We start from the raw sequence: 25,279 nt of genomic DNA on the forward strand, positions 1-25,279 counted from the left end.
ACACCTCACACCCTCGTGGGGGAGGAGGGCCTTCCCAACCTGGGGGGGGTGGTGGGGGAGAGAGAGAGAGAGAGAGAGAGAGAGAGAGAGAGAGAGAGAGAGAGAGAGAGAGAGAGAGAGAGAGAGAGAGAGAGAGAGAGAGAGAGAGAGAGAGAGAGAGAGAGAGAGAGAGAGAGAGAGAGAGAGAGAGAGAGAGAGAGAGAGAGAGAGAGAGAAATCACTTAAGGTCATCATGCCTGTATTAATCATTCATAATCTAATTACCAAAGCTAATGGGAAGGTGCAAAGTTTACTTCACTTCAATGTCAGTAGATATGGAGCCACTCCTAACAGCCTAACGTTCCACCTAATCATCATTTAACAACCAGTAGATATGGAGCCACTCCTAACAGCCTAACGTTCCACCTAATCATCATTTAACAATCAGTAGATATGGAGCCACTCCTAACAGCCTAACGTTCCACCTAATCATCATTTAACAATCAGTAGATATGGAGCCACTCCTAACAGCCTAACGTTCCACCTAATCATCATTTAACAATCAGTAGATATGGAGCCACTCCTAACAGCCTAACGTTCCACCTAATCATCATTTAACAATCAGTAGATATGGAGCCACTCCTAACAGCCTAACGTTCCACCTAATCATCATTTAACAATCAGTAGATATGGAGCCACTCCTGACAGCCTAACGTTCCACATCCTCATCATTTAACAATCAGTAGATATGGAGCCACTCCCAACAGCCTAACGTTCCACCTCATTTACATTTACATTTACATTTTAGTCATTTAGCAGACGCTCTTATCCAGAGCGACTTACAGTTAGTGCATACATTATTTTATCGAACCCACAACCCTGGCGTTGCAAACGCCATGCTCTACCAACTGAGCTACATCCCCTGCCGGCCATTCCCTCCCCTACCCTGGACGACGCTGGGCCAATTGTGCGCCGCCCCATGGGTCCTCATCATTTAACAATCAGTAGATCTGGAGCCACTCCTAACAGCCTAACGTTCCACCTCCTCATCATTTAACAATCAGTAGATATGGAGCCACTCCCAACAGCCTGTCTTTCACTACAGACGTTAGTCTGAGGCTGCCATCATTGAAGTTGTTTGTGGTGAAGAGGGGCGTTGTACTCAGCGATTGGATCATCTCTAACCAATCTGAGTATCAAAGCCAATGATGAATTTTCAAACCGCCTCTTTACCCACGTGTGTTCTGGCTCTGGCCCAAACCATCGGTTTCTGGACCAATCAGAACGGTTAGAATGTGTTTGCATTCAGTGAAGGGTCAGGGAGGTAGTCAGATCCAGCCTCATTACCAAGAAGAAACTAACATGGGCGTGGTGTAGCGCTTGGCCAGAACAAGGAATCTGGGTAGCCATACAAGGGTCTAGCTCAATCAAAGTCTTAATCCGCTTAAGGTCAAAATCGTAGTAAGTGTATGCTGATTAAAACATCTGGTTTTCTGAGCAACCTTTCGAATTATTAGGACATGTAAACACCTTAATTGGCATTCCAGCAGTGTATTTGACCTGCGCATGTACTAACACTAGCCTAGCGAGCCTCCCTCTTTAGTTCCGGAACACCTGAATGAATGTATCCGTCTTAGAAGTAGTTTTCACATACTATGTCCAAACTCAGAATGAAATATGCTTCCCAAAAATAACATTGTTCCATGTAAACATGATTATTAGGGAAATCCTTCTTCTTGCAAAGTATGCAAAGGTTTTAATCTAACAATTATATTAATCTGACTATCCATAATAATCGCATTATTGTGTGCATGTAACCCTACTCTTACACACCCACAATGAGTAACTTATCTTCTCTCTCTCAGGCCTACCAATTGATTTTCAACCACAGTTAACTTACACACTGTCTCTCGCTCACACCTCCCTCTCACACAACGTTAAGCCCACACACACCTGGAGGCGGTCCGCCGAACTTCCTCTGTCCATTCTCCTGTACCATGCTGTATCCAGTGTTCTCCATCAGCGCTAGTAGCGCAGCCTCGTTGGGGCTCTCCATCCTCCCGTCCTCCCCCATCAGACTACCGCCGTCTCCATCCATGGTTAGCTAACGTTGGAAGACTGGCTGGCTGGCTGACGTTTGGGAATTCCGTTAAATACTTCAGTGGTTTATTAAGTTTTCCATGTTTTCAGTTTTGTCTTTGGTTTAGCTAGCTAGCAAATGATGTGGATTTGTCAGGTGATTGGATTTTCGAAATTAGGTTTTGACAACAAATATATAGCTAGTTATGTTAGTAGCAAAGTTATTAATAGTTTGGTCAGTTCATGACAGTTAAATAGCCTAAAGCTAGATGAAACAAATTCGTATAAACCACGGTCTTTGCCAGATACAGTAGCTACAATTTACCGGCGACGTTACTATTACTTTAGCTAGTTAGGCGGGAATTAATGCTAGCTAGCTAGACAACTTTGCTATCAGTTAGCTAGCTCGTCGATTGATTAATAAAAATCAAAAAGCCGCTTACCTCAGTCGTAAATATATGTATTATAGGTAAAACCCCGGGGATTGATCAATGTATAGCGTCTGTGTTCAATACATCGATCAACTACCGTTAGTCAGCTACCAAATTCCCCTCAGAGAAAATCGATCTCTTTTCCTCTGAGGTGGTTTTAGTGACTGACATAGAGTGGCCTCGCTCCAGATCCAGCCAATCAGCGTGTGTTGTGAGTGCGAAAGGCGGGATAATTGGGGTGTAGTTCGTAAACTCAGAGCGTCGTCAGAATATCCGTTCGTAAACTCAGAGCGTTTCGGCTCTCGGAGCGGTACACTGGACGCTCTGGCCGAGGAGTAGGGTCGATCCGAGCGTCCTGAACCTCACAACGGCAGTCAAGCACACCAAGCTAACTGGCTAAAGTTGGCTAGCTCGCTAGCTAGCTACTTCCAAGACATAAATGAGAGAACAGCGCACTCTGTGACCATTTTACTCGAACCTAGCAGAGCTGATTAGGCTGTGTTCATGTTATCTAGAGCAGTGATTCTCAACTGGGGGGTGGATTTTAAGGGGTCGCGGGACTATAAAAAAATATATATTTTGAAAGGTAACGGCGGTACTGAGACTTTTATTTTGAAAGGATACCGCCTCACCGCTTATTGCTGCTGTCTTTACATGGTGGTGAAATGGCGATCTAACTTCGGACTCCGAGGGTTTTCGCTTTTACGCACTCAATAACTAACACAATAACGTTCACGGCCCCCCCACACACACATTGATCCAATGAAATGACAGATTTCTCGACACGGTACGCACACTTTGATCCAATAAAAATGTCACTCTGCAACATTGTTTCGTTTTAAATGTGACACGTCCAATCAGATAATACAGATCTTCTTTCTGACAGCTAGCTTGATCGATAGCTAACTATGCAGACGTGTTCTGCAGGCGTTGCACATGTGGATAGTTAGCTGTCATTTAAGTCATGTAGGCTAGCTGTCAGAGTAAAATCATGAGACACGTTTTTAAAACGTGCAGCTCCCCTCTTCATCTACTGCTGCTTCCCGATGTCAACAACAAGGCAGAAGAGAAAGAAGGGAAAATACGACCCCGACTTCATCAAATATGGTTTCACATATATAGAGTACAGGCAGGGGGAGTGTAGACCGCTGTGCGTCCTATGCAACGAGATGTTAGCTAATGAGAGCATGAAACCCTCCTAAATGAAAAGGCATCTGGACACCAAGCATCCAAGCCACAAAGATGAGACAGCTGACTTAAAATTAAAAAAAATAAAAATAAATACATTCAATATCTGGTTGCCTCACAAGATTCATTGAATAATGTATGCACGGTACAAGAAAAGGCACTTCGCATTGCTAAGTGCAAAAAAGCCCACACCAGCGCAGAGTATCTCATACTCCTTGCTGCGATTGTTATGTGACCTGAAATCTTAGGAAACTTAAACCCATATCCCTATCCAATGACACCAGGAGGAGGAGAATCCAGGACATGTCTGAGGACATAACGCGCCAGACATCAGAGCGCATCAGTGCAAATGGCCGTTACGCATTGCAGCTTTGACGAATCCACAGATGTGGCTAACCATGCGATTCTAAAGGTCTATGTCAGACACGTCTGGGATATTAACTTCGAGGAGCAGATTTACCCACCACTGCAGAGGCTGTCTTTAACACAATGGACATTGTAATGAAACAGGCAGGGAGCGGGTCTCGAACCCTCAACCTTCTAGCCCGAAGTCCAGCGCGCCGTCGACTGTGCCCCGAAAGCATGCTCGCGTGGCAGAGTCGATATCCGCGTTTATAAACCCAGGATCGTTACAATATGTACCTGGGCTCCGTGGGACTGGCCTGGAATGGGTGCGTCGGAAGTGACCACTGATGGGGCAACTTCCATGACGGGAAAGCACTCCGGAGTAGTAAAGTGGATCCTGGAGAGAGCACCGAGTGCGACGTGGAACCACTGCTTCCTACACAGGGAGGCATTGGCAGCTAAGGACATGGTGCCTGAGCTCCACGCCACTCTCCAGGATGTGATCAAGTGTGTCAACTATATCAGAAAGAGTTCCTCGAAAAGCAGGTGTTTCCAGGCCTTCTGCAGGGATATGGGGAGCGAGCACCAGCAGGTGCTTTATCATGGAGAGGTCCGCTGGAGAGGGGTAAAGTGTTGGTTGCTTTTATGAGCTTCGAGCAGAGATTGCCGCGTTTCTTTCGGAAAACAAGTCACCATCTGGCGGAACATTTCGATTGTGAGGAATGGCTCACAGGTTCCCTAGCGGATATTTTTTATCATCTGAATTCGCTCAATGTGTCCAATGCAAGGGAGGGGGCACACGCACGCACGCACACACACACACACACACACACACACACACACACACACACACACACACACACACACACACACACAATAAATAAACAGGTTAATGAGTTATTGTTCACTATGTTCATTATTATTGTTAATGAATTCTGACATTCATATTACATGTTATTGAACTGTTTCAAAACGTACACCTTTAACTCTTCGGAGTCTGGAGCTTTTTTGGCCGTTTTTGGGTACCTTCAATTTTGCCCTGATATACTACATAAAGAAATGTTTACCAGACCAATGTTGGGTATCTTTTTTTTCAGCACAACCTCACCTATATGATCTGTTAGTAAGTTTTTCACTTTGACATACTATTTCAACACACTGGACCCAAACACACACAGAAAACACAAAGTCCGTTTAGAAAAAAGATGGTTTTTTTATTGTAAAACCCTCAAACATGGTGAACCAAGCATTTAAAAAGCTTCAAATTGAACCACAAGGTGCAAATATGAACATATAAAAGTATTTTGGTGATATATACAAGCAATAAATAACTATTTACAATAAAAAGTAGGTATAACCACTGGCGTTTTTCTTCTATTCTAACCCTAAACCTTTTTGTGCCACTCCTCAAAACAGTTTCTGTCCAAAATGAAAAAAAAAGCTTCAAATTGAACCACAAAGTGCAAATATGAACATATAAAAGTATTCTTGAGATATATACAAGCAATACACAACTATTTACAAAAAAAGTAGGTATAGCCACTGGCCTTTACCCTATTTGTGCCACTCTTCAAAACAGTTCCTGTCCACAATGACACAGAGAGCCACATCACAAGCCTTGCACTTCCATGGTGTGACAAACCTCTTCTTGTCAACTTGTTTACAGCGTTGACAAACCCTGCGGCCTGCTGTGGCTTTGTCTTTGGCCTCTGCAACATTGGCAATGGCCACAGGAACATGGCTGGTGCTTTTTTGAAGTGGAACCCCTGTCTGGGTCACTCCGCACAGCTGGGCCACAAGTTCTGCCACAAAGTTCTTGTGCGTCATGGGTGTGACCTGTTGGGTCGCACTGATGTCACAGTGCAGGATGTATGCATTTGTTGTTCCCATGTCCAAAAAATGCAGGAAGAGGGTACGGTACCAGCGAGCAGTTCTGCGATGGGTTGAGTAATACTGGAGAAGCTGGTCTGACAGGTCAACCCCTCCCATGTACTTATTGTAGGCCATGATGGGGGTAGGGCAGGGAATGTCTTTTGCTACCCAGCGTCCAGGTCCTTCCTTCACCTTCCTCTTGATTGTCTCGCCCGAAAACGCTGGGTGGATTGTGGAGCACACCGACACCTCCCGCGTATCCATCCACTTCACAAAGACCAGGCGATCCTCTCTGATCCATCTCACAGACCCCCTCTTCGATTTGCTGGTGAGGGCATTTTCTCTGCCACTAGGACACCCTTTTCTGTTGCTTCTGTAGGTCCCACAGGCTCCAAACTTCATACTTCCCAAACTCAGGATTAGTTTTGGGCTGGTGTAGAAATTGTCCATATAAATATGGTATCCTGTACCAAGATGTGATGGCTGAATGAGGTCCATAACAGCATCATATGAAAGTCCATGCACGCTGGGTGTGTGTGCTTTCCCAACATACACGTTGAAGTTTAGAGTGTAGCCATTGTTAGACTCTGCCAACACAAAGAGCTTGATCCCCCATTTGTTAGGCTTGTCCTTCATGTACTGGGTCATGCCAGTTTTGGCTTTTGTAGCCACCATCCTCTCGTCGACTGACAGTTCCTTCTTAGGATGGTAATGAGCCTGGCAGGCAGTGCGAATGTCGTCCATCAGAGGTTTGACCCTGAACAGTTTGTCATGCTGGGGTGTACCTTTGCGCTGGTCATTTATGACATCCTCCTCTGGATCACTTAGGTGGATGTTCCATGAGATGGACCGGAATATGTCTCTTGGCATGACCTTCGCTGGCAATGAAACAGACAATATGTGGCTTTGTTTCCAGTAGTCCTGGATACTAGGCAGAGTCACCAATGAGGTGTAGATGAGGAGACCCAGAAATCTGTGCAGTTCCTCCACATCAACGTCAGTCCACTGATATTTGCTCCCCTTCTGCTGATTTCTTGCTGCCTGTTTGTTGGTGTTTCTGCAGATTGTCCTCATTGTATCTGCGGCGAAGTAGAGCAGGAAGAGGTCCTTTGGTGTGTGCCCTGAATGCAAATCCACCTGGGCTCCTGGTGGTCTGCGGGGCATGAACCTACTGGCTTGTGGGGCAGTGTCAGGATCAGTCTCTGTTTTCCATGGCTCAGAGCTCTGTTCTGGCTGTGCTGCTGACTGGGCTGGAGATCTTGACCTGGTCTTGGCCTGATCCTTCCTTCCACGCCCCCTCTGTGATGGCCTCCGTCGGCTTGTTGTGGGGGTGGGGGCTGTTGATGGCCCAGGCTGCTCGTCGTCGTCGTCGTCACTATACAAAACAGGTAAACGGATTCAAGATTATTCAAAGTTCAAGATGTTCATTGGCATTTGCACTACAGTGAAGTAGAATAGAATACTATAGTAAGATAAACGAAAGCAATAAAACAAATTCATTTTAGAAAAATGTTTGTCTTCTTACCTCACGTTTTCAGCAACAAAATCAGGGTCCTCGAAGTCATCCTGGCCACTCTCATTGTCTGACGACGAACTTTCCAAAGTTTCTTCATCGCTCATTTGGAATAACAAGTCGACGGCTTGTTCAACGTGAAGTGTGCGCCTCATATTGCTTCACAAAAACGATACTGCTGACAATAAAACTCTTGAAATACTAACAATTGAAATACTAACTCGTGAAAAACTCTCCAAAACTACTCATGAACTGAACTAATTCCTCTCGTTCGTTCTTTCGCAATGGCTAGTTGTCATGGGAATGAATGTTTATATACTCGTGTGCATCCTGAAGAACCGGGTTAGCACAAGCACACGTTTTTTTCCGTTCCTTTTTATCACAAAAGACGACAAAGTTATTATAATAAATGCAAAGCGCTCATAAAAGAGCGCATATTTTGACGCACTTTTTTCATGGAATTGAAATTATCATAACTTTGGTTTTAGTTGGTGTATTTACATGAAACAAACACTCAAAACGTAGCTTCGGGTCTCCATTTCTGCATGAAATCGACGGCAGCCCTCTGCGTCACTTGGTTTGGATGCTGCGCGGTCCTAAAGCCGGCCCGTGATTTGAACGCGCCGAAGCGTTCGCCGACTCGGAAGAGTTAAAAAAAAAACTTTTCAAGGTTGTGAAACTATTTACATGGTAATTCACGATTAACAAATTCTAATTTTTTCTTCTATTTTAAACACTGGTATGTGTTACTGTTCATTAACATTATTGGACTGGTTTTGATGTCATGTTCTGAGTCTGGTCATTTAATACACCCCACCCCGGAACTGGTCGCCTAATTAAATGGCTTATTCTCTTGACCTGATAATAAATGTTTTCTCAGTTAATACGTCTGTGTAATGACTTACTTTAAAACCATAATAGTAGCCCATTGAGACGGAGTCTATTTTGCAAGTGAAGCCTGCCCAAGAAGGCAGCTGCAATAATACAACGTTGCAAAATGTAATCATCAACAGTCCATAATATTGGGTCGCGACTCAAATGTCCTTGTCAAATGTGGGTCCCCAGGCAAAACCATAGAGCGTTGGTGACTGTAACTGTGCTGCTGGAAACAATTTAATTACGTTTTTTATGCGCACGTTTACTGACGCCGGTCATATTCGACTGGTGTTTCACGTTCGTAAATTCATCAGTTTTTCTGCGCTCTGGCACCCTCAAACGAGAGCGCTCTGGAAATCGGAGTCGATAGCCAGAGTGATTTATGAAGGGACCCAAATCCATACATTTTCCTATAAATTAATGCTTAATTTTGTCCGACTGAAAATAAATAATCACACGAACAAAACGGTGACAATTCATTTTTAATTTTTAATTTACAGTAACATCATTCACAGTTACACAGGTCAAAATACTATACAATTCACAACTATGTAATTAATCAATGAAAATAAAACATAGGGCTGAAACACATGTATTGGCATCATTACTAGGCCTTATTAGTAGTGGCGAATTATTATTAATAGTTATTGAAGAAACCCTATGTCTGTCTGGTCGTCCTACACCCCCCCCCCGGTCCCCCCCCTCCCGTCCCCCCCCGTCCGTGTAGCCTACCTACATCCCCCCGTCCTGTAGCCTATCTACATCCCCCCCCCCGTCCTGTAGCCTACCTACATCCCCCCCGTCCTGTAGCCTACCTACACCCCCCCCCCCCGTCCTGTAGCCTACCTACACCCCCCCCCATCCTGTAGCCTACCTACATCCCCCCCCCCCCCGTCCTGTAGCCTACCTACATCCCCCCCGTCCTGTAGCCTACCTACACCCCCCCCCCCGTCCTGTAGCCTACCTACACCCCCTCCCCCGTCCTGTAGCCTACCTACACCCCCCCCGTCCTGTAGCCTACCTAAACCCCCCCCCCCCCCCCCCCCGTCCTGTAGCCTACCTACATCCCCCCCGTCCTGTAGCCCACCTACACCCCCCCCCCGTCCCCCCCCGTCCTGTAGCCTATCTACACCCCCCCCGTCCTGTAGCCTACCTACCACCCCCCCCCCCGTCCTGTAGCCTACCTACATCCCCCTCGTCCTGTAGCCTACCTACATCCCCCCCGTCCTGTAGCCCACCTACACCCCCCCCCCCCCGTCCTGTAGCCTACCTACACCCCCCCCCCCCCCCCGTCCTGTAGCCTACCTACATCCCCCCCGTCCTGTAGCCCACCTACATCCCCCCCGTCCTGTAGCCTACCTACACCCCCCCCCCCATCCTGTAGCCTACCTACATCCCCCCCGTCCTGTAGCCCACCTACATCCCCCCCGTCCTGTAGCCTACCTACACCCCCCCCGTCCTGTAGCCTACCTACACCCCCCCACCCCCCCCCCCCCCGTCCTGTAGCCTACCTACACCCCCCCCGTCCTGTAGCCTACCTACATCCCCCCCGTCCTGTAGCCCACCTACATCCCCCCCGTCCTGTAGCCCACCTACAATCCCCCCCGTCCTGTAGCCCACCTACATCCCCCCGTCCTGTAGCCTACCTACATCCCCCCCCCCGTCCTGTAGCCTACCTACACCCCCCCCCCCGTCCTGTAGCCTACCTACATCCCCCCCGTCCTGTAGCCTACCTACATCCCCCCACTCACTGCATCTTTGTATAGTATCCAGTTCAAGTCCATTTTCTTTAACGGACTGCAAGGAATTTTAGTAAAATAATGTGTATTTTTCAGGTCGTTTTATATTCCATTACTTCAAACCTTTCTTTCTTTCTTTCTTTTTCTTCTTCTTTCTTTCTTTCTTTCTTCTTTCTTTCTTTCTTTCTTTCTTTTCTTTCTTTCTTTCTTTCTTTCTTTCTTCTTTCTTTCTTTCTTTCTTTCTTTCTTTCTTTCTTTCTTTCTTTTCTTTCTTTCTTTCTTTCTTTCTTTCTTTCTTTCTTTCTTTCTTTCTTTCTTTCTTTCTTCACTCCAGGAGTCTAGGAGGCCATCCAGATAATAAAGGGAACCAGGATAATGACCAGGGCTGAGCAGAGAGACACTACCCCCACATAGAGCACTAGTACTGGGCCTAACACCGCTGTCAACTTGGCACTCCTCCGGCTCAGAATGAACTTCTTCACTGTCTTACAGAACTGAGAGAGATAGAAGGGGGAGAGAGATAGAGGGGGGAGAAGGGGAGAGAGATAGAGTTAGTGGGGAGATAGAGAGGGGGTGGAGAGAGAGATGAAATGTATACATTATTTATTTTCTCCAGCTGTGTGCCCTCGGGCTGTTGATAATACAGGACCCTGCCTGTCATTTATAAGATATGCCCGCTAGGGGGTGCCATAGTATCACTTAACATAATTAGTTTGTCAATCAGTTGAATTCTACGGAGTATTCTGTATTCTAGAGTTCTACTGTTCTAGTATTCTACGGAGTGTTCTGTATTCTAGAGTTCTACTGTTCTAGTATTCTACGGAGTATTCTGTAATTCTAGAGTTCTACTGTTCTAGTATTCTACGGAGTGTTCTGTATCTAGAGTTCTACTGTTCTAGTATTCTACGGAGTAATCTGTATTCTAGAGTTCTACTGTTCTAGTATTCTACGGAGTGTTCTGTATTCTAGAGTTCTACTGTTCTAGTATTCTACGGAGTATTCTGTATTCTAGAGTTCTACTGTTCTAGTATTCTACGGAGTGTTCTGTATTCTAGAGTTCTACTGTTCTAGTATTCTACGGAGTGTTCTGTATTCTAGAGTTCTACTGTTCTATTATTCTACGGAGTGTTCTGTATTCTAGAGTTCTACTGTTCTAGTATTCTACGGAGTATTCTGTATTCTAGAGTTCTACTGTTCCAGTGAGAGCTTTAGTATGATCTTCCCTGTGACTGTGTGTGTGTATATAACTTCATTCATTCATTTAAATTCATTCATCCATCTCTTCATCCCTTCACCTCTTGCTTGGTATGTGTTAAGGTGAGTAGGTTCAGGCAGGCCAACTAGCCTCCATTTTAGTAACCAGGTGAAGGAATGTTCCAGAATCTCGTTTGTAGATCCCATCAGACTAACTGTTGGTCAATGGGCCCATCAGGTCACAAATACACATACACATGCAAGCGCACACTGTAGGTCAACCTACAAGGGACAGGTCAGGTAGGCTATAAACATAGTACAGGTTCAGCCCATATTAGCGTCTCTCAAAGAGAAAGTTTCTAATCTCAGTTAACCCAGAACTCAAATTCAGCGTAATTTGGTCAGATTTACGTAGTCTGTCCACGAGAGATTACAAAAGGTGCATCGTGTGATGAAATATAAGTCATTGTAGGTCTACTAGCTAGTTAACTACCTGTAGGTCCCTGCTACAAGGCTACAGATGAACAGATGACCTACCCGGTCTCTGTTCTGAGGTGTAAATAAGGCATGATGAGTAGCCTTGTCTGAGACCTGAAGACTACAGGTCATTGGGAACATCATTCAGGCCTAACTGGACTACTATTGACCAGGCCCATAGGACCATCCATTTCGGATGCAACCCTAGTCTCTCTCTAGTCCCTTCCAAGAGGAACCTAACATAATAATAATAATAATATGCCATTTAGCAGTTGCTTTTATCCAAAGCGACTTACAGTCATGTGTGCATACATTTTTACCTATGGGTGGTCCCAGGGATCGAACCCACTACCCTGGCGTTACAAGCGCCATGCTCTACCAATTGAGCTACAGAGGACCACATTGCATGAGACCTGAAGACTTTACCTATAATACATATATTTACCTCAGTCGTAAATATATGTATTATAGGTAAACCCTGTGGATTGATCAATTGAATTGATTGAATGATGTTCCCAATGACTACTTTACTTGTTACTACACACTACTTTACTTGTTACTTCACACTACTTTACTAGTTACTTTACACAACTTTACTAGTTACTTTACACTACTTTACTTGTTACTATACACTACTTTACTTGTTACTATACACTACTTGTTACTATACACTAATTTACTTGTTAATAAACACTACTTTACTTGTTACTATACACTACTTGTTACTATACACTACTTTACTTGTTACTACACACTACTTTACTAGTTACTTTACACTACTTTACTTGTTACTACACACTACTTTACTAGTTACTTTACACTACTTTACTTGTTATTATACACTACTTTACTTGTTACTATACACTACTTTACTTGTTACTACACACTACTTTACTAGTTACTTTACACTACTTTACTTGTTACTATACACTACTTTACTTGTCACTATACACTACTTTACTAGTTAATTTACACTACTTTACTTGTTACTATACACTACTTTACTTGTTACTAAACACTACTTTACTTGTTACTACACACTACTTTACTAGTTACTATACACTACTTGTTACTATACACTACTTTACTTGTTACTATACACTACTTTACTAGTTACTTTACACTACTTTACTTGTTACCATACACTACCTTACTTGTTACTAAACACTACTTGTTACTATACACTAATTTACTTGTTAATAAACACTACTTTACTTGTTACTATACACTACTTGTTACTATACACTACTTTACTTGTTACTACACACTACTTTACTTGTTACTATACACTACTTTACTTGTTACTATACACTACTTTACTTGTTACTATACACTACTTTACTTGTTACTACACACTACTTTACTAGTTACTACACACTACTTTACTAGTTACTTTACACTACTTTACTTGTCACTATACACTACTTTACTAGTTAATTTACACTACTTTACTTGTTACTATACACTACTTTACTTGTTACTAAACACTACTTTACTTGTTATTATACACTACTTTACTTGTTACTATACACTACCTTACTTGTTACTAAACACTACTTGTTACTATACACTAATTTACTTGTTAATAAACACTACTTTACTTGTTACTATACACTACTTGTTACTATACACTACTTTACTTGTTACTATACACTACTTTACTAGTTACTTTACACTACTTTACTTGTTACCATACACTACCTTACTTGTTACTAAACACTACTTGTTACTATACACTAATTTACTTGTTAATAAACACTACTTTACTTGTTACTATACACTACTTGTTACTATACACTACTTTACTTGTTACTACACACTACTTTACTTGTTACTATACACTACTTTACTTGTTACTACACACTACTTTACTAGTTACAACACACTACTTTACTAGTTACTTTACACTACTTTACTTGTCACTATACACTACTTTACTAGTTAATTTACACTACTTTACTTGTTACTATACACTACTTTACTTGTTACTAAACACTACTTTACTTGTTATTATACACTACTTTACTTGTTACTATACACTACCTTACTTGTTACTAAACACTACTTGTTACTATACACTAATTTACTTGTTAATAAACACTACTTTACTTGTTACTATACACTACTTGTTACTATACACTACTTTACTTGTTACTACACACTACTTTACTTGTTACTATACACTACTTTACTTGTTACTATACACTACTTTACTTGTTACTATACACTACTTTACTTGTTACTACACACTACTTTACTAGTTACTACACACTACTTTACTAGTTACTTTACACTACTTTACTTGTCACTATACACTACTTTACTAGTTAATTTACACTACTTTACTTGTTACTATACACTACTTTACTTGTTACTAAACACTACTTTACTTGTTATTATACACTACTTTACTTGTTACTATACACTACCTTACTTGTTACTAAACACTACTTGTTACTATACACTAATTTACTTGTTAATAAACACTACTTTACTTGTTACTATACACTACTTGTTACTATACACTACTTTACTTGTTACTATACACTACTTTACTAGTCACTTTACACTACTTTACTTGTTACCATACACTACCTTACTTGTTACTAAACACTACTTGTTACTATACACTAATTTACTTGTTAATAAACACTACTTTACTTGTTACTATACACTACTTGTTACTATACACTACTTTACTTGTTACTATACACTACTTTACTTGTTACTACACACTACTTTACTAGTTACTACACACTACTTTACTAGTTACTTTACACTACTTTACTTGTCACTATACACTACTTTACTAGTTAATTTACACTACTTTACTTGTTACTATACACTACTTTACTTGTTACTAAACACTACTTTACTTGTTATTATACACTACTTTACTTGTTACTATACACTACCTTACTTGTTACTAAACACTACTTGTTACTATACACTAATTTACTTGTTAATAAACACTACTTTACTTGTTACTATACACTACTTGTTACTATACACTACTTTACTTGTTACTATACACTACTTTACTAGTTACTTTACACTACTTTACTTGTTACCATACACTACCTTACTTGTTACTAAACACTACTTGTTACTATACACTAATTTACTTGTTAATAAACACTAATTTACTTGTTACTATACACTACTTGTTACTATACACTACTTTACTAGTTAATTTACACTACTTTACTTGTTACTATACACTACTTTACTTGTTACTAAACACTACTTTACTTGTTATTATACACTACTTTACTTGTTACTATACACTACCTTACTTGTTACTAAACACTACTTGTTACTATACACTAATTTACTTGTTACTACACACTACTTTACTAGTTACTATACACTACTTGTTACTATACACTACTTTACTTGTTACTACACACTACTTTACTAGTTACTTTACACTACTTTACTTGTTACTATACACTACTTTACTTGTTACTACACACTACTTTACTTGTTACTACACACTACTTTACTAGTTACTTTACACTACATTACGTGTTACTATACACTACTTTACTAGTTACTTTACACTACTTTACTTGTTACTACACACTACTTTACTTGTTACTATACACTACTTGTTACTATACACTACTTTACTTGTTACTATACACTACTTGTTACTATACACTACTTTACTTGTTACTATACACTACTTTACTTGTTACTATACACTACTTGTTACTATACACCACTTTACTAGTTACTTTACACTACTTTACTTGTTACCATACACTACCTTACTTGTTACTATACACTACTTTACTTGTTACTACACACTACTTTACTAGTTACTTTACACTACTTTACTTGTTACTATACACTACTTTACTTGTTACTACACACTACTTTACTTGTTACTACACACTACTTTACTAGTTACTTTACACTACTTTACGTGTTACTATACACTACTTTACTAGTTACTTTACACTACTTTACTTGTTACTACACACTACTTTACTTGTTACTATACACTACTTTACTTGTTACTATACACTACTTTACTTGTTACTATACACTACTTTACTTGTTACTATACACTACTTTACTTGTTACTATACACTACTTGTTACTATACACCACTTTACTTGTTACTATACACTACTTTACTTGTTACTATACACTACTTGTTACTATACACTACTTTACTAGTTACTTTACACTACTTTACTTGTTACCATACACTACCTTACTTGTTACTAAACACTACTTTACTTGTTACTATACACTACTTGTTACTATACACTACTTTACTTGTTACTACACACTACTTTACTAGTTACTTTACACTACTTTACTTGTTACTATACACTACTTTACTTGTTACTACACACTACTTTACTTGTTACTACACACTACTTTACTTGTTACTACACACTACTTTACTAGTTACTTTACACTACTTTGCGTGTTACTATACACTACTTTACTAGTTACTTTACACTACTTTACTTGTTACTACACACTACTTTACTAGTTACTTTACACTACTTTACTTGTTACTATACACTACTTTACTAGTTACTTTACACTACTTTACTTGTTACTACACACTACTTTACTTGTTACTTTACACTACTTTACTTGTTACTATACACTACTTCACTTGTTACTATACACTACTTTACTTGTTACTATACACTACTTTACTTGTTACTATACACTACTTTACTAGTTACTTTACACTACTTTACTTGTTACTATACACTACTTTACTTGTTACTATACACTACTTTACTTGTTACTATACACTACTTTACTAGTTACTTTACACTACTTTACTTGTTACTACACACTACTTTACTAGTTACTTTACACTACTTTACTTGTTACTATACACTACTTTACTAGTTACTTTACACTACTTTACTTGTTACTACACACTACTTTACTTGTTACTTTACACTACTATACTTGTTACTACACACTACTTTACTTGTTACTATACACTACTTTACTTGTTACTATACACTACTTGTTACTATACACTACTTTACTTGTTACTATACACTACTTTACTAGTTACTTTACACTACTTTACTTGTTACTATATGTAACCCTGTTCCAGATCCAGCCAATCAGAATTGAGATTAATTGGTCCAGAGTGTTCTGTCTATAAGATGGATTTACTTAAAAAACTTTAATAATTGCCTAACAAAAGTATTTGTTCCATTGTTCCTATTGTAACCACAAGAGAGGCTTAACTCTATTTAATTGGCCAATGTGTTTCGCTATGGTCATTATTACCATGCAGTCATTTAGACCCTGGAAAGCACACACACACACACACACACACACACACACACACATACACACACAACACACACACACTCATGCACACACTACACACACACACACACACACACACACACACACACACACACACACACACACACACACACACACACACACAACACACACACACACACACACACACACACACACACACACACACACACACACACACACACACACACACACACACACTACACACACACACACACACACACACACACAACACACACACACACACACACATTAAACATTAGCAAGCACGTTGCAGTTGAATGGGCTTTCTAATTGTGTTTCTGAGAAAAGATAACCTTCTCTGAGAAAAATAGATGAAGTTATTATAGTTATTATAATGGGTGTGATAGGATTTAGTTTAGTTTTTCACACACTGCAAACGGAAGCATAGAAACTGCAAAGCAGAGGAGAACAGTGTATTTAAGACAGACAGACAGACAGACAGACAGACAGACAACAGAGGAGAACAGACAGACAGACAGACAGAGACAGACAGACAGACAGACAGACAGACAACAGAGGAGAACAGTGTATTTAAGACAGACAGACAGACAGACAACAGAGGAGAACAGTGTATTTAAGACAGACAGACAGACAGACAGACAACAGAGGAGAACAGTGTATTTAAGACAGACAGACAGACAGACAGACAGACAGACAGACAGACAGACAGACAGACAACAGAGGAGAACAGTGTATTTAAGACAGACAGACAGACAGACAGACTGACAGAAAGACAGACAGACAGACAGACAGACAGACAGACAGAGGAGAACAGTGTATTTAAGACAGACAGACAGACAGACAGACAGACAGACAGACAGACAGACAGACAGACAGACAGACAGACAGACAGACAGACAGACAGACAGACAGACAGACAGACAGACAGACAGAGGAGAACAGTGTATTTAAGACAGACAGACAGACAGACTGACAGAAAGACAGACAGACAGACAGACAGACAGACAGACAGAGGAGAACAGTGTATTTAAGACAGACAGACAGACAGACAGACAGACAGACAGACAGACAGACAGACAGACAGACAGACAGACAGACAGACAGACAGACAGACAGACAGACAGACAGACAGACAGAGGAGAACAGTGTATTTAAGACAGACAGACAGACAGACAGACATTGATACTGATCAATCTATATGTATCATGTTTGTATTGGTCCTAACCTGGAAGGTTTGGAAGCTCATGCAGGTGCCGTATCGACAGTACATGACGTAGTGTTCGCAGTTATACCACAGCAGGCTGTAGGCTGTGCAGCCCTGGAGCTTCTCTGCCCTTCCAGCCACTTCCTCTCCTTTCAGTGGGGGGCGACTGCACACCTGACAGACAGAGATACAGACACCTGATAGACAGAGATAGAGATACAGACACCTGATAGACAGAGATACAGACACCTGATAGACAGAGACACAGACACCTGATAGACAGAGATACAGACACCTGATAGACAGAGATACAGACACCTGACAGACAGAGATACAGACACCTGATAGACAGAGATACAGACACCTGATAGACAGAGATACAGACACCTGATAGACAGAGACACAGACACCTGATAGACAGAGATACAGACACCTGATAGACAGAGATACAGACACCTGATAGACAGAGATACAGACACCTGATAGACAGAGATACAGACACCTGATAGACAGAGACAGAGATACAGACACCTGATAGACAGAGATAGAGATACAGACACCTGATAGACAGAGATACAGACACCTGATAGACAGAGATAGAGATACAGACACCTGATAGACAGAGATAGAGATACAGACACCTGATAGACAGAGACAGAGATACAGACACCTGATAGACAGAGATAGAGATACAGACACCTGATAGACAGAGATACAGACACCTGATAGACAGAGACACAGACACCTGATAGACAGAGATACAGACACCTGATAGACAGAGATACAGACACCTGATAGACAGAGATACAGACACCTGATAGACAGAGATACAGACACCTGATAGACAGAGACAGAGATACAGACACCTGACAGACAGAGATACAGACACCTGATAGACAGAGATACAGACACCTGATAGACAGAGATACAGACACCTGATAGACAGAGATACAGACACCTGATAGACAGAGATACAGACACCTGATAGACAGAGATACAGACACCTGATAGACAGAGATACAGACACCTGATAGACAGAGACAGAGACACCTGATAGACAGAGACAGAGATACAGACACCTGATAGACAGAGATACAGACACCTGATAGACAGAGACACAGACACCTGATAGACAGAGATACAGACACCTGATAGACAGAGATACAGACACCTGATAGACAGAGACAGAGACACCTGATAGACAGAGATACAGACACCTGATAGACAGAGACACAGACACCTGATAGACAGAGATACAGACACCTGATGGACAGAGACAGAGACACCTGATAGACAGAGATACAGACACCTGATAGACAGAGATACAGACACCTGATAGACAGAGATACAGAGATACAGACAGGATGCATCTGAAATAGTCACTGTTCACTGTTTTTATAGTCTTGAGTATATTGAAGTAGTGAATAGATACATCGAGTTAGACTCGCGAGCCTGATCTGGTGAGCTTACAGACATACTCTACATGACCAAAAGTATGTGGACACAAGCTTTAATCGTTTAATATACACTACATGACCAAAAGTATGTGGACACCTGCTCGTCGACCATCTCATTCCAAAATCATGGGCATTAATATGGAGTTGGTCCCCCCCCTTTGCTGCTATAACAGCCTCCACTCTTCTGGGAAGGCTTTCCACTAGATGTTGGAACATTGCTGAGGGGACTTGCTTCCATTCAGCCACAAGAGCATTTAGTGAGGTCGGGCACTGACGTCGGGCGATTAGGCCTGGCTCGCAGTCGGCTTTTCCAATGTTTGTCTATGGAGATTGCATGGCTGTGTGCTTGATTTTATGGACCTGTCAGCAACGGGTGTGGCTGAAATAGCCGAATCCACTAATTTGAAGGGGTGTCCACATACTTTTGTATATATATATATATATATATATATATATATATATAGTGTATGTGCTACACTGATTCCTTATAGCATATTTATGTAAGCTAGCAGGATCAGGCTGGCTTGTCAGTATCCACCATGTTTAAACCAGACAGTTCATCTATGGCTGCCTGCTTACTGTACCTTATCCATGGGGTTCACAATAATCTCTGAGCCGTACGCAAAGTCTTCCACAGTGTCCACCCTCACACTGGCACACTGAGAGAGGAGGAGGACAGTTAGAGAACACACACACACACACACACACACACACACACACACACACACACACACTCACACGCACGCACGCACGCACGCACGCGCACGCACGCACGCACGCACGCACGCACGCACGCACACACACACACACACGCACGCACACACACACACACACACACAAACACACAGTTACCTCTAACATACCTTCATACGAATTCATACGAATTCTCCATCGTCAGACACACACACACACACACACACACACACACACTTTCTCCCATTTACGGTAGTGATGATAGCCTCCTCATCATCAGACACCACACCACACATCACCCCCGTCCCCCCCCAGTCCCCCCCCCCCCCCCCCCCCCAGTCCCCCCCCCCCCAGTCCCCCCCCCAGTCCCCCCTCCCCCCCCAGTCCCCCCGTCCCCCCCCAGTCCCCCCCCCCCCAGTCCCCCCTCCCCCAGTCCCCCGTCACCTTAGCGATGACCCCCAGTATCAGTCTGTTATTGGTGACCATCTCTCTGACAGCTTCCTCATCCTCTGACACCATAGGCAGTATGTCGGGTATCAGGTGAGCCACCTTGCCTCCGCCCAGGTAGATCCCAAAATGAGTGAACAACGTCCGGGGTACCTGAACGAATGAGTTATATTGGACATGTTTAAAATACATTTAGTGTCCCAAATGGCACCCTATTCCCTATATAGTGCACTACATTGGACCAGAGAATGGTACCCTATTCCCTATATAGTGCACTACATTGGACCAGAGAATGGCACCCTATTCCCTATATAGTGCACTACTTTAGACCAGAGAATGGCACCCTATTCCCTATCTAGTGCACTACTTTAGACCAGAGAATGGCACCCTATTCCCTATGTAGTGCACTACTTTAGACCAGAGAATGGCACCCTATTCCCTATGTAGTGCACCACTTTAGACCAGAGAATGGTACCCTATTCCCTATATAGTGCACTACTTTAGACCAGAGAATGGCACCCTATTCCCTATGTAGTGCACTACTTTAGACCAGAGAATGGCACCCTATTCCCTATGTAGTGCACTACTTTAGACCAGAGAATGGCACCCTATTCCCTATATAGTGCACTACTTTAGACCAGAGAATGGTACCCTATTCCCTATATAGTGCACTACTTTAGACCAGAGAATGGCACCCTATCCCCTATATAGTTCACTACTTTAGACCAGAGAATGGCACCCTATTCCCTATATAGTGCACTACTTTAGACCAGAGAATGGCACCCTATTCCCTATATAGTGCACTATTTTAGACCAGAGAATGGCACCCTATTCCCTATATAGTGCACTACTTTAGACCAGAGAATGGCACCCTATTCCCTATATAGTCCACTACTTTAGACCAGAGAATGGCACCCTATTCCCTATATAGTGCACTATTTTAGACCAGAGAATGGCACCCTATTCCCTATATAGTGCACTACTTTAGACCAGAGAATGGCACCCTATTCCCTATATAGTGCACTACTTTAGACCAGAGAATGGCACCCTATTCCCTATATAGTGCACTACTTTAGACCAGAGGGAGCGAAGGGAATAGGGCGCCAATTGGGGCTCAGCCATAGAGTTGCCTCAGCGAAAGAGTTGCCTCAGCCATAGAGTTGCCTCAGCCATAGACTTGCCTCAGCCATAGAGTTGCCTCAGCCATAGAGTTGCCTCAGCCATAGAGTTGCCTCAGCCATAGAGTTGACTCAGCCATAGAGTTGCCTCAGCCATAGACTTGCCTCAGCCATAGAGTTGCCTCAGCCATAGAGTTGCCTCAGCCATAGAGTTGCCTCAGCCATAGTTGACTCAGCCATAGAGTTGCCTCAGCCATATAGTTGACTCAGCCATAGAGTTGCCTCAGCCATAGAGTTGCCTCAGCCATAGAGTTGCCTCAGCCATAGAGTTGCCTCAGCCATAGAGTTGCCTCAGCCATAGAGTTGCCTCAGCCATAGTGTTGCCTCAGCCATAGAGTTGCCTCAGCCATAGAGTTGCCTCAGCCATAGAGTTGCCTCAGCGAAAGAGTTGCCTCAGCCATAGAGTTGCCTCAGCCATAGAGTTGACTCAGCCATAGAGTTGCCTCAGCCATAGAGTTGCCTCAGCCATAGAGTTGACTCAGCGATAGAGTTGCCTCAGCCATAGACTTGCCTCAGCCATAGAGTTGCCTCAGCCATAGAGTTGCCTCAGCCATAGAGTTGCCTCAGCCATAGAGTTGCCTCAGCCATAGAGTTGCCTCAGCCATAGAGTTGCCTCAGCCATAGAGTTGCCTCAGCCATTTGACTACATTAATTTATTCCATACCTTCAACAGGTCCCCTCTCTGGAACATGGAGTCATACTTAGATGGAGCTTCCTCTTTGGTTGTTGCCAGGGTTTTTTCTTTCTCTTTCTTGTCGTCTGTTTGTGGGGTGATGAAGAGCAGGCTGAGGAGGGTGAGAGGAAACATGGTCCTGACACGGAGGAGGAGAAGGGGAGATGGAGGGAGAGAGAGAGAGAGAGAGAGAGAGAGAGAGAGAGAGAGAGAGAGAGAGAGAGAGAGAGAGAGAGAGAGAGAGAGAGAGAGAGAGAGAGAGACAGAGACAGAGAGAGAGAGAGAGTGAGAGATGGAAAAGAGGACTGGAGAGATGGAGAGTGAGGGAAAAAAATAAGGAGAGATAGAGGAAGTGTTGAAAGAGAGAGAGGGAGAGATGGACAGAATGTGTAGGAGGAGAGTTGGAGTGTTGACGGAGACACGGAGAGACAGAGTTCTGAAAGAGAGAGAGAGGGGAGAGTTCGCTACCTGGATGTTTTTATTAGCCCAGCCACTAGGTAGGTGGAGCTGAAGGAATTAGTACTTACCACTGATCTAAGGTCAGTTTTGTGCTTCCCCAAAATGATTAAGGCTAGGATTTGACTGAGGCTAAGTTGATCCTAGATCTGTGCCTAAGGACAACTCCTACTCAGAGCTGTGGATTAGAGTGATGTGGACACTTTTGCTGAGTATTTCATCAATAACAAAGAAAGTCTGCATCACAAATGGCAGCCTAGTCCCTATAGGTCCTGGTCTAAAGTAGTGCACTATATAGGGAATAGGGTGCCATTCGGAACGTAAAGAGATTTGGATTTTTGGAGCAGCAAGTACATAAGCTTAACAGAACAATGCTATTATTTCCCAATGTTAGGTCTAAAGTCTGAATCTGCACCCTATTCCCTGTATAGTGCACTATGTTTGACCAAGACCCATGGCTCTGGCCAAAAGTAGTGCACTATATAGGGAATAGGGTGCCATTCTCTGGTCTAAAGTAGTGCACTATATAGGGAATAGGGTGCCATTCTCTGGTCTAAATTAGTGCACTATATAGGGAATAGGGTGCCATTCTCTGGTCTAAAGTAGTGCACTATATAGGGAATAGGGTGCCATTCTCTGGTCTAAAGTAGTGCACTATATAGGGAATAGGGTGCCACTCTCTGGTCTAAAGTAGTGGACTATATAGGGAATAGGGTGCCATTCTCTGGTCTAAAGTAGTGCACTATATAGGGAATAGGGTGCCATTCTCTGGTCTATAGTGCACTACATAGGGAATAGGGTGCGAGACCTGGTCAAAAGTAGTGGATGAGAAAGATCTAGCCTGGTTCCAAGATCTGTTTGTGCTGTTTAGTCAACTTTGACCGTAGGAGTTGGCAAGACAGCACAAACAGATCTGGAACAACATATACATTTTATTTCCCCATACCAAAGGATAATGCGTCATGACCTTAGGGCTGCAAATTGACTGCAACTTCCCCAAAACTCCCTGGTTTTCCAGAAAGCCTGGCTGGAGGATTCCTGGATGTTCTCCTCACTCCTTTATAATACCAGGAATATTCCAAGCAGGATATCTGAAACGCCAGGGAATTCTGGGAAGGTGACTGGAATTCTGCAGCCCTGATCATTAGTCTCTCTGGCCAGACTCAGGGATGCTGGGAGAATAAAGGAATGAATTAATCAAAGGCTTGTCCCCTCCTCTCCTACCACAACAATGGTAGGTTATATAATTAAAGGTGCAATATGCAGATATCGCTCCACACACACACACACACACACACACACACACACACACACACACACACACACACACACACACACAGACACACACACACACACACACACACACACAAACAAACACAAACAGGTCAGTCTCAGTACACTACCGTGTGTGTTTAACGTTCAGGTGTTTATTTACATCACAAATACATTATTAACATTTTACAATGTAAAAAATAAAATAAAAAATACATTCTGTGCAAACGTTCATGGTTAGAGATGGGTCCAAACTCGAAGGCCAATGTGACTGTTCTGTTGTCTTGTGGTATAAAACATATTTAGAGCATGACATGAGCTACGGTCTGAACACTGTCATAACGCTGCTGTTTAGGGGTGGCAGGTAGCCTAACGGTTAGAGTGCTGAGCCAGTAACCGAAAGGCCGCTGTTTTGAATACCGGAGAAGACTAGGTGAAAAAATCTGTTGCTGTGCCCACGAGCAAGGCACTTCACCCTAATTGCTCCAGGGGGTGCAGTACAATGGTGAACCCACTCCCTGTGTGTGTCTCAGGGGGGGAGTTGGGATATGCAAGAAACAACATTTCCAGTTCAAGGACAAATATAAGACGCTCCCAAAATTATTATGTTTTAAAAAGAAAATACATTTGTATTAACATGTGAACATTTCTATTTCTAACAATATACACCTATATACATATTATCCAATTTTATTATGGATTTTCCAGAATTTCCGGTATCAGCCAGCCATCCAGAGGGTGAAGGGGATGAAGAGGGTGGGAAGCGTGGTGTAGGGGGACATTCCCAGATAGATAACAGACAGAATTCCCAGGAACGCCGTCAGCGGAACACTCCTGTGGTCCCGGATGACAGATTTCAGCCAATCACAGAACTACAAGGAAAAAAGATGGAAAAGATG

The 25,279-nt window shown here is 42.5% G+C and overlaps 2 protein-coding genes across 2 annotated transcripts in view; both read right to left on the minus strand.

Moving 5' to 3' along the window:
- Positions 1-2,224, minus strand: part of rbm46 (RNA binding motif protein 46) — a gene marked incomplete at its 3' end in the record, with an annotated part of 16,828 nt that extends 14,604 nt beyond the window's left edge. The window contains exons 1-2 of the mRNA XM_084196841.1: positions 1,933-2,224; positions 1-39 (exon numbers count right to left, since the gene is read on the minus strand). The exon at positions 1-39 is cut by the window's left edge and continues 6 nt beyond it. Of these exons, the coding sequence (XP_084052967.1) occupies positions 1-39; positions 1,933-2,077 (184 nt within the window). The remainder of the gene's footprint in view (positions 40-1,932) is intronic.
- An 8,136-nt stretch (positions 2,225-10,360) lies between these two features.
- On the minus strand, positions 10,361-22,787 carry LOC311122501 (lecithin retinol acyltransferase-like; the record flags this gene model as incomplete). The annotated part of the gene is made up of 5 exons (XM_084196842.1): positions 10,361-10,516; positions 18,226-18,378; positions 20,246-20,320; positions 20,799-20,954; positions 22,644-22,787. 5 exons carry the CDS (start codon positions 22,785-22,787, stop codon positions 10,361-10,363), a joined length of 684 nt encoding a protein of 227 aa, XP_084052968.1.
- Between the last annotated feature and the right edge of the window lie 2,492 nt (positions 22,788-25,279).

The sequence above is a fragment of the Coregonus lavaretus genome, assembly GCF_964263955.1.
Source record: "Coregonus lavaretus genome assembly, contig: HAP1_SCAFFOLD_4655, whole genome shotgun sequence".
In the NCBI taxonomy this organism is placed as follows: Eukaryota; Metazoa; Chordata; class Actinopteri; order Salmoniformes; family Salmonidae; genus Coregonus; species Coregonus lavaretus.